Raw genomic sequence first — 10,737 nt, forward strand, 5'->3', positions numbered from 1 at the left:
CTCTTTTCTTTCAGGAGCTCTCTCCTGTCTCCTTCCCTTGCTTCCTTCACACACTTATTTTCATCTTCCTTTCTCTCTTCCCCGTCTCTTCTTTTTCTATCGCTCAGGGTCTCCGTTAGCCTGGCTTGCTTTTTCAGCATCTGTTGTTCTTCTCCCATCTTTTTCTTTGCTTCTTCCACCTTTCTCTTTGCTTCTTCCACCTTTCTCTTTGCTTCTTCCACCGTTCTCTTTGCTTCTTCCATCATTCTCTTTGCTTCTTCCACCTTTATCTTTGCTTCTTCCATCTTTCTCTTTGCTTCTTCCACCTTTCTCTTTGCTTCTTCCATCTTTCTCTTTGCTTCTTCCACCTTTCTATTTGCTTCTTCCACCTTTCTAAAATAAAATAAAAAATAAATAGTCATTTAGCAGACGCTCTTATCCAGAGCGACTTACAGGAGCAATTAGGGTTAAGTGCCTTGCTCAAGGGCACATCGACAGATTTTTCACCTAGTCGGTTCGGTGATTAGAACCAGCGACCTTTCGGTTACTGGCACAACGCTCTTAACCACTAAGCTACTCTTTGCCTTCCTCTCTGCTTTCATCCATGCATCTTCCTTTTGGTTTTTTTCTTCCTTCCAGTAAAACTCTTTCCATTCCTCCACTCTCTTCTTTTCAGATATCTCCCACTTGTCTCTCTCCTCCTGTCTTTTCTTCTGGAGCGCCATCTGTTTCTCTACCTTTTGCCTCTCAGATTTCTCCATTAACTTCCTCCTTTCCTCCTCCATCTCTCTCTCCCTTTCCCTCATTCTAATATCCATCAACAGGAACTCTTCATCCTTCATCTGATTTATTTTTGCATGCTCCTTCTTCTCCTCCCTCTCCACTTCCTTCAACACCATCTCTCTATTCATCTCCAGAGACTGTCTCTCTATCCATCTCATCTCCCCCATACAGGCCAATTGCTTCAGCAGGCCCACCTCCTTCCTTAGCAGGCCCACCACAACATGCAAGTCGCCCTGACCAATACTGTGCACTTCCAATACGAATGAGCTCTAAAAGAGAGTTTCGAAAATGTTAGCAACCTACAGGATGCTGCTAATGGAAAACAAATCCTTAAACAACCTAAAGACAGCATCGGCATCAAAATAAATTAAGCAAATCACTTTTAACAGTTCCACATTAATTTGTTACCCAATTGCCAAAGATTAATTTGACATTAACGTAAATTCCAAATTGACAGAATCTACATTTACAGTGGGGGAAAAAAGAATTTAGTCAGCCACCAATTGTGCAAGTTCTCCCACTTAAAAAGATGAGAGAGGCCTGTAATTTCATCATAGGTACACGTCAACTATGACAGACAAATAGAGAAAAAAAATTCAAGAAAATCACATTGTAGGATTTTTAATGAATTTATTTGCAAATTATGGTGGAAAATAAGTATTTGGTCACCTACAAACAAGCAAGATTTCTGGCTCTCACAGACCTGTAACTTCTTCTTTAAGAGGCTCCTCTGTCCTCCACTCGGTACTGTCACGCCCTGGCTCTGGGGACTCTAGTATGTTGAGCCAGGGTGTGAGTTTTCATTTGTGTTTGTTCTGGTTTTGTATATCTATGTTGGCCAGGGTGGCTCCCAATCAGAGACGGCTGTAGCTCGTTGTCTCTGATTGGGAGTCATACTTAGGTAGCCGTTAGGCATTCATTTGGTGTGGTTTCTTGTTCCGTGTTGGTTTGTGAATGTAACCAGGGACGTCACGTTTTCATTTTTGTTCGTGTGATCATCAATTAATAAATATGTTCGCATTCCACGCTGCGCCTTGGTCCTCCTCTGTTCCCGACGATCGTGACAACTACTTCCCGCGGCTATGCATCCTGTGATTATAGTGACAGTATGTCCAATAAACATGACCTCTCAGTGTCCCTATAGCCATTCAAACTACTATTAAAGCCTTTTACCCTATGCGGTGCCTTTCATCAATGCCTACATTTCTAGTGCCTCTAACACATTATTTTGCATCTCACCATAAAACAGCCCTGTATCCAAACTAAACAAGCTGTGACCAACCAATTATGCAAACTTCTCTTTATACTATAGATTTTGTGTAAATCTTTTCAAAAATGTTTATAGTATAGTACACTATGCTGTTAAATGTGTTTTAAGACAGTACTAATCAATTCAATCTCATCAGAAATCACTCTCAGGTTCGGTAATCTAGATTATACAGTAATCAGTTTAGATAAATTAATGCATACCAATATTTAACCATGAAAATATTCATTTAAACATAAGACAGGAATTTGATACTCGCCGTAGGCTACGCAAAGTGATATGAAATTCTATCATATTTGCCTAAAACCGTCCTCTCCATTATAGTAGATTCACCATAACTTTAGGAACAATTTAGAAACATGACTTACCAATATGATGACTTTCTCCAACTAACCTTCTCTCTGAATGTTCTCCCACCTAAGATTCTAGCCTAATGGCAAGAGGATTCTATCTTCTTATGACCCCATGATCCATTATGACATCACTCCAAGATGGCATTCTACTCATCCTCAATGCTTCACTATGTACAACTACAGACTCCCAGTTCATTGTAATGGGACTCTGACAAAGCTGTCATTGCTCACACAGCCACTACATAACAGAGATGTGTTGTGTTCCAATTAAACCAATGATGCTTTGTTAGTGAGATCATTGATTATACAGTACTGGCCATTGAAGACGTTGTTTTCTTGAATGATCTACTGCAGTGACTAACTAGCACATAGATTGATCTGTTTTGCAGCAATACATTTTGTGAGAAATGCATCAATCCCTTTCAACGTCCAAACTTCATGGAATTAACAAAAGCATAATTTTACAATACAGAGAAACTGTTTATGACCTGCTTGACCTCAAACGAGAGTCCAGAGAAATAAGAAAAAAATGACCTCACGCTAGGGAAGATTTACAAACCACCTCCAGGAGAGTCTAAAGACCTACTGCACCCAATGTACTAGTTACTTTTAGCAACGCAGCTGTATTTACAGTACACACACTAGCGTTGCTTTCAAATGTACTCGGTTGCACAACAACAGTCCGTGGGAAGCCAGAAGTTAAATACAATTCCATTTAAACTTAATGTGCCGGTGGGCAGGGCGGTTGGTCATTATGAGAGGGGTAATTTGAGACAAAATAACTAAAGGATAATATTATTGAACATACTTTACAAACGTGGGTCTGTTGTAGACCCACTTCCTCTCGGCTTACCTCATGTCAAAATAAAACTCATTTTTTGTCCACCTATGGCACAAAATCAAGGACTATAAGTGCTGGATAGAACATAGACTTAGATAGACATGGCATCATTGTATCTGTCCCATTATGGCGTCTGTGAGAGCACGGGCACTGCCATTAAGGCCATCTCCATTTTGAAGTAGTCCATTTTCTTCTACTACTACTTTTATGAGTTGGTAAACAAACTGAAAGGGTGCATACTGCCACCTAGAGTGTGTTGTTTGAACAGATATAATGCCAAGGTTGGCGATTTACTGCCACCTGTAGTTATGGAATGTTTGCTCACAAGTATAATTCATTGGCTGATCCCTCTTGGTGACCTGGATGGAATTCTGTGATCCTTCCTTAACCCCTAGGAAGTCCCATCCAGTTCACTACTTCAAAATGGTGAAAGTCCTCAATGGTGCTGCCCATGCTAAAACGATCAGGCTTTTGGCCACTAGAGACCTCGATCTATCTCTATTGGATAGAAGTAGTAAGCCTAACATGAAAGTGAAATAATAATGGTCCGTTTGAGTGTCATTCTGACGTTTTTAAAATACATAACACTTATTTAATTGTATTTATTTTACAAATATACACATAGGCCTACAATCATATTAATTATATTTTATTTTATTGAAATATTTGCTCTCTGAACAAGCTCATCTCAAAGCCTCTTTCTCTAGCACCAAAATTGGAATACGTCGTGACGTCAAGCGTAATTTCAGCCCGTCCCCTTTTGTTGAATGGAGAATCCGCTATCCAATTGTGGCAGTCGAAAACAGCAACATTGTTTCCTTGTGTAGAGAATGGGTCTCAGTAACCCGATAAATTACTAAAGAAATGCTTAGATTATGATAACATTGATACGCTCTCTAAGTCACCTAGTGCGGTGACTTATTGGTGAAGACATGGAAAAACAACCGAGGTTATTGGCATCCCAACTCCTCCTGAAAAACAGCGTCTTCGAAGTATTGTTAAACCGTGTGATTCTGACAATAAAAAACGCGTTTCAGGCAGTATACATCACCCGTTCAAAGTCAGTAAGTGTCAAAAGATAAACTGGGTATTAAGTGCAAAGATATATGCTACTAATATATTCCGACTGAGACATCTAGGGACAGATAGGTGATTTATAGCCTATAGTATGTTCTCTTTGTTGGATATATTCGCTATCCACATTCGCGTAAACACGTAACGTGCGCATTCACAATTCTCTGGATCTTAGTCTCAAAATATATGAATGTTTTGTTGCCTGCCCCTAACCTTTTTGCTGATGAAAGACAATACATTATTGTTATTGTCAACGAATGACATGGTATGTTAAAGCCTAAATTAGGCGTAGATGTAAAGGGCACTCTATAGGTCTATCTAAAACAGACAACAAGGACAGTTTAGTGCAGTCTTTTGTTTTTATTTTATAGATGCATTTGTATCATAGCAGCGAGACTATCCATTGCCCAGAACTTAGTTTTGAAAGCAAGCCAATTCTGAGTTGTAGAATGTTTGACAGCTGGGCCGCGGAATGCGGCGGCGGCCCTGGCTTGGGTAGATTCACTATGTCGGGTCAATTGGATGTTACGCGATTTGTTCTTGGAGTTTGCAATCACCTCATACGGTAGGCCTAATAACCGCTATAGCGCTTGCACGGTAGCCTTCGTGTTGTCAGTCTATTCCCACTGCATTTAAACGCACAAACTACTGCAAAAAAAAAACGCATGAACCTACATGATCGGTTCACCGCCTTGATGTTAGCGGAGAACGATAGGGTGTTGTCCAGGGTCACGCCAAGGCTCTTCGCACTCTGGGAGGAGGACACAACAGAGTTGTCAACCGTGATGGCAAGATCATGGAACGGGCAGTCCTTCCACGGGAGGAAGAGCAGCTCCGTCTTGCCAAGGTTCAGCTTGAGGTGGTGATCCGTCATCCATACTGATATGTCTGCCAGACATGCAGAGATGCAATTCGCCACCCGGTTATCAGAAGGGGGAATGGAGAAGATAAGTTGTGTGTCGTCTGCGTAGCAATGATAGGAGAGGCCATGTGAGGATATGACAGAGCCAAGTGACTTGGTGTATAGCGAGAAGAGGAGAGGGCCTAGAACTGAGCCCTGGGGCACACTTGTGGTGAGAGCACGTGGTGCGGAGACAGATTCTCGCCATGCCACTTGGTAGGAGCGACCGGTCAGGTAGGACGCAATCCAAGAGTGAGCCGCGCCGGAGATGCCCAACTCGGAGAGGGTGGAGAGGAGGATCTGATGGTTCACAGTATCAAAGGCAGCAGACAGGTCTAGAAGGACAAGAGCAGAGGAGAGAGTGTTAGCTTTAGCAGTGCGGAGAGCCTCCGTGACACAGAGAAGAGCAGTTTCAGTTGAATGACCAGTCTTGAAACCTGACTGGTTTGGATCAAGAATGTCATTCTGAGAGAGATAGCAAGAGAGTTGGCTAAAGACGGCACGCTCAAGAGTTTTGGAGAGAAAAGAAAGAAGGGATACTGGTCTGTAGTTGTTGACATCGGAGGGATCGAGTGTAGGTTTTTTTGAGAAGGGGTGCAACTCTCGCTCTCTTGAAGACGGAAGGGACATAGCCAGCGGTCAAGGATGAGTTGATGAACGAGGTGAGGTAAGGGAGAAGGTCACCGGAGATGGTCTGGAGAAGAGAGGAGGTGATAGGGCAGGTTGTTGGGCGGCCGGCCGTCACAAGTCGGAAGACTTCATCTGGAGAGAGAGGGGAGAAAGAAGTCAAAGCATAGGGTAGGGCAGTGTGAGCAGGACCAGCAGTGTCATTTGACTTAACAAACTAGGATCGGATGTCGTCAACCTTCTTTTCTAAATGGTTGACGAAGTCATCCACAGAGAGGGGGGAGGGGGAGGAGGATTCAGCAGGGAGGAGAAGGTGGCAAAGAGCTTCCTAGGGTTAGAGGCAGATGCTTGGAATTTAGAGTGGTAGAAAGTGGCTTTAGCAGCAGAAACAGAGGAAGAAAATGTAGAGAGGAGGGAGTGAAAAGATGCCAGGTCCGCAGGGAGTCTAGTTTTCCTCCATTTCCGCTCGGCTGCCCGGAGCCCTGTTCTGTGAGCTCGCAATGAGTCATCAAGCCACGGAGCAGGAGGGGGAGGACCGAGCCGGCCGGGAGGATAGGGGACATAGAGAGTCAAAGGATGCAGAAAGGGAGGAGAGGAGGATTGAGGAGGCAGAATCAGGAGATTGGAGGGAGAAGGATTGAGCAGAGGGAAGAGATGATAGGATGGAAGAGGAGAGAGTAGCGGGAGAGAGAGAGCGAAGGTTGCGACGGCGCATTACCATCTGAGTAGGGGCAGAGTGAGTAGTGTTGGAGGAGAGTGAGAGAGAAAAGGATACAAAGTAGTTAGGGGTGTAACGATCCATCTACTACATCGATGTATCGATTTATATTCCTATGATCCAACTACATCGATCTGTGCTCGGCGAGTTGGCCTTTTGGACAACATATATCGATCTAACATTGTTTTAAAATGTAATAAATCGATTGTATTGATACTATGAAATAACCCATTGGATTTAAGCACGTCAGACTTCATATGGATGTTTTTTCTTAGCACTTTTAATGATAAAGGCTTTAAACATTACTCGATTCAGTCTGCCTATCCGTGACGTCATCGCGCCAACAGCAGCGCAAAGGCGCAAAGACAACCAAACATAGCATGGCGGACGAAAGAGGAGAAGCCGAAGAGCGAGAAAATATCAAGCCACCATTGCGGTCCAGTGTGTGGAAACACTTTGGCTTTTGCAAAGACGGAGATGTTCTAAATAAGTCGCTCGCTGTTTGTAGGATATGTAAAGGTCAAGTAAAGTACAACGGCAACACGACAAATCTCTCCAACCACCTACTAAGGCGCCATGGGATTTCACACCACACCGACCGTCCAGGCACCTCTTGCAGCGTTCCCGCTGCTACAGCAGCGAAAGGTAAAGTCAACTCTGCAGAAGCCTCAGGTCTCGCCTGCATGTTTACTCAGAGACTAGGCCAAAACTCAGCTCGGGCGAAAAACATCACGGCAACAATTGCCAAGTTTATCTGCAAAGACATGCGACCCTACAGTGTGGTTGAAAATCCGGGATTCCGTGAAATGATTCAAACATTGGAGCCAAGGTACACAATACCAAGCCGACCACACTTCTCAGAAAAGGTTATTCCTGCATTGTACGAAAGTACTAAGAATGATGTGAAGCTGTCGCTTTTTCAAGCTGAACGAGTAGCGATAACGACAGATGGCTGGACGTCATGCTCAAATCAAGGGTATGTGACAATTACCTCTCATCACATTGATCAGGAGTGGAAAATGAAGACCTTTGTTCTGCTAACCAGAGTTTTAAATGAAGCCCATACTGGTAAAAATATTGGCGCGTTACTGCGTGAAGCCTGCATGGAGTGGAAAATCTACTTCAAGAATCCTGCCATCGTCACAGATAACGCCAGGAATATGATTGTGGCCGGTGCAGAAGCCCAGTTCAGTCCACACATTACCTGCTTCGCACATACACTCAGCCTTGCCTCGCAGAAGGGTTTGGGGGTGGACCGTGCTTCCAGGTTGTTGGGGAAAGTGCGAAAAATTGTTGGATATTTTCACCGCAGCCCGATTGCATGTCACGCCCTACAGGAAAAACTAACTCTGATGGATTTACCAAAACATAAACTGATCCAAGACATAATCACCAGATGGAACAGTTCATTCGAAATGCTTGAACGTTTTTTGGAACAACAGCCAGCTATAATGGCAACTCTGATGTCCAAGGATCTACTTAAGGGGGTCACAGATGTAGGCACGCTGAGTGAGAGTGATATTGCCAACATGGATGACATTGTTCAGTTGATGGGTCCTGTCAAAATGGCAACCACTGTGATGTGTGAAGAAGACCAGCCAACTCTCTCTGTAATTGCTCCTCTTCAAGCAAAACTGCTGAAACACCTACAGCCATGCGAAGACGACTCAACCCTGGTTGCAGAGATTAAGAGGGTGATGGCCAGTGACCTCTCCACACGCTACAGAGGCACCCAAGATGCTCTCAACATAGGTAATTAATTTGGAGTCTTAATTAAAATCAACTTGGTTAATATTTTAGGTTATTAGACTGTATTAATTTGTAAAATGCCACACCTTTGCGTTTTCAAGTTTGAATTTGAGTTGTTTTTTTATATGGAAAAGTAAACAAGATATCTGCAATACAATTCTTAGTTCATGGTGGCTTTACATCATCACTGTGCCACATTTCTTTTAAACATACTAAAGTTTAATCTTCTGATTATTTTGTGTATGAGGAGGTGGTCATCACTTGCAATTTCAGGTCAACTTAATTTAATAATGCAATGAATGCAATATTCTTGTTCTTTAAACAGCATCAGCGTTGAACTGCCCTACCTGGAAAAAGAGGACAGAGAACAGGTATACACAAAACTGGTTTTTGAGGCAGAAGTGTCCCACCAGGTAACTCTTCTCTCCTCTTTCCTCTGCTCTTTTCTATTCTCCCCTTTCATTGGTCCTCTCTCAAATCTCATCTGTTCTTTATCTTCCTCTAAATTTATGTGTGCAGTATTACAGAGCAGAAATTTGAACAGTTCACACATTCTTACATCAATAGATGCAAGCAATGGGAAATCAGGAGGAAGACGAGGGAAGCTCAAGCACAAAGCTGTCAGGATTCAATGAAGAGACCACAGGTGTGTTTCATGTGATACCAATAAAAGATTGTTGTTGTTTTGTATTAATGAGAAACATGACTATATTTTGAAATATATTTATTATATTGTAGCTCCAAATGAGTCACCTCCTTGTGAGAAGAAAGCCTTAGATGCGCTGTTTGGCGATTCCTTCACCCAAAGAGAAAGAAAATCCACAAGCGAGACAGCCAGAGCAGAGGTGTTAAGGTACCGAGCAAAAGATGCGTTGCCTTTGACTGAAAATGCCATGAAGTGGTGGAGATCTCAGGAGAAAGAGCTACCTGTACTTTCCACCCTTGCTAAACGGTACCTGTGCATTCCAGGCACCAGTGTGCCAGCAGAACGAGTTTTTAGTACTGATGGCGACATAGTGAACACACAGAGAAGTGTTCTGCGGCCAGATCATGTTGATCAGTTGATATTTTTAAAAAAAAATCTGTAGTCATTGAAGAGTAGCCTAGTGGGTTACACTTGATCTTTTGTTGAATATTGTTTGTTTATTAAAATGAGAGTAGTAGCAGGTTCATCCACTGCTCATTCAACCTGAAGAAATGTTGGTTGCACTTTATTTTTTATATTAATACTGTATTTGTATTGTAATGTTGAAAAACAAAAGCAGAAGTAGCAGGTAAACCTACTGTTGAAATGTTGGTTGCACTTACTGTACTTTTATTGAAAATGTATTGAATATTGAAAATGAGATCAGACAATTTTAACTTCCTGTTAATTCAACCTAAAGTGTTGTTTGCACTTTATTCAAATAAAATGTGAATGCATTTGCCATTCATTGCTGTTTACTTGTTTATTTATATTAATAATTAATTGATACCTGATTCCATTACAAGAAACAGGAATCTAGGAAACTTCACCTGCACTGTCCAGTATCCAGGTATTTATTTCAGTCACACTGGTTGAATTTTTGGCTAAAAGGTTACTGAATCGATTTCAAGTCACTCAATCGTTTCGGATCGTATCGTTCTAAATAAACCAATATCGTCCTTGAATCGTATCGACAACCACGAATCGTGATACAAATTGAATCGTTGTTAAAACGAATCGTTACAACCCTAATAATAATAATATAATATGCCATTTAGCGGACGCTTTTATCCAAAGCGACATACAGTCATGTATATATATATATACATGCACTAACGGTAAGTTGCTCTGGATAAGAGCGTCTGCTAAATGACATAAATGTGTATGGTTTGAGAGAGAGAGAAAACATCAGGTAAAGTTCTGGGGGATGTCAGCCATGAAGTTGTCTAAACACAACTGGAACATAATTTGTTTGTGATTCATTGTTAATGGATTTTCCATTAGGAACACAGGGGGAAAACCTAACACAACAACACACATAACACAGAACCAATAAAAAACACAAAGGGGGAGGAAACCACTAAAGTCATTACCATATTGTCATTTTCTAACGACAGGGAGAAAACATGTAAAATCTAGAAGACTACTTTAGATCTGGTCAGAAGAAGCCTAGTGCACTACGTAGGGAACAGGGAGAGATTTGGGACAGAGCAGTAACTCCTGTATGGACATCTTCATTCTAATGACAGTGAGCAAATCTCCAATCTCCACCCTATTCCCTATGTAGTGCACTACTTTAGATCTGGTCAGAAGTAGCCTAGTGCACTACGTAGGGAACAGGGTGTCATTTGGGCCAGAGTCAGTAACTCCCCTGGGTATGAATTGTCTCTCTATCTTATCTGTCTTCTATATGATGTTCTCCTCTCCTCCTCTCTTCTCTCCTCTATTCACTCAATTCTATCATCCACACCACATGCCAG

The 10,737-nt window shown here is 42.2% G+C and overlaps 1 protein-coding gene and 1 long non-coding RNA gene across 2 annotated transcripts in view; one reads left to right on the plus strand and one right to left on the minus strand.

The window, feature by feature from the left end:
• The window catches only part of LOC121540833 (vicilin-like seed storage protein At2g18540), a 4,509-nt gene extending 4,317 nt beyond the window's left edge, over positions 1-192 (minus strand). The window contains exon 1 of the mRNA XM_045218320.1: positions 1-192. This exon is cut by the window's left edge and continues 62 nt beyond it. Coding sequence (XP_045074255.1) covers positions 1-158 — 158 coding nt within the window. The 5' untranslated portion in view covers positions 159-192.
• An 8,474-nt stretch (positions 193-8,666) lies between these two features.
• LOC121559291 lies at positions 8,667-9,053 on the plus strand. Its single transcript, XR_005998729.2, has 3 exons — positions 8,667-8,705; positions 8,860-8,938; positions 9,031-9,053. It is a non-coding gene; the product is annotated as an uncharacterized LOC121559291 (long non-coding RNA).
• Positions 9,054-10,737: the final 1,684 nt, after the last annotated feature.

This window comes from Coregonus clupeaformis, unplaced genomic scaffold (assembly GCF_020615455.1).
Source record: "Coregonus clupeaformis isolate EN_2021a unplaced genomic scaffold, ASM2061545v1 scaf1498, whole genome shotgun sequence".
Taxonomy (NCBI): domain Eukaryota; kingdom Metazoa; phylum Chordata; class Actinopteri; order Salmoniformes; family Salmonidae; genus Coregonus; species Coregonus clupeaformis.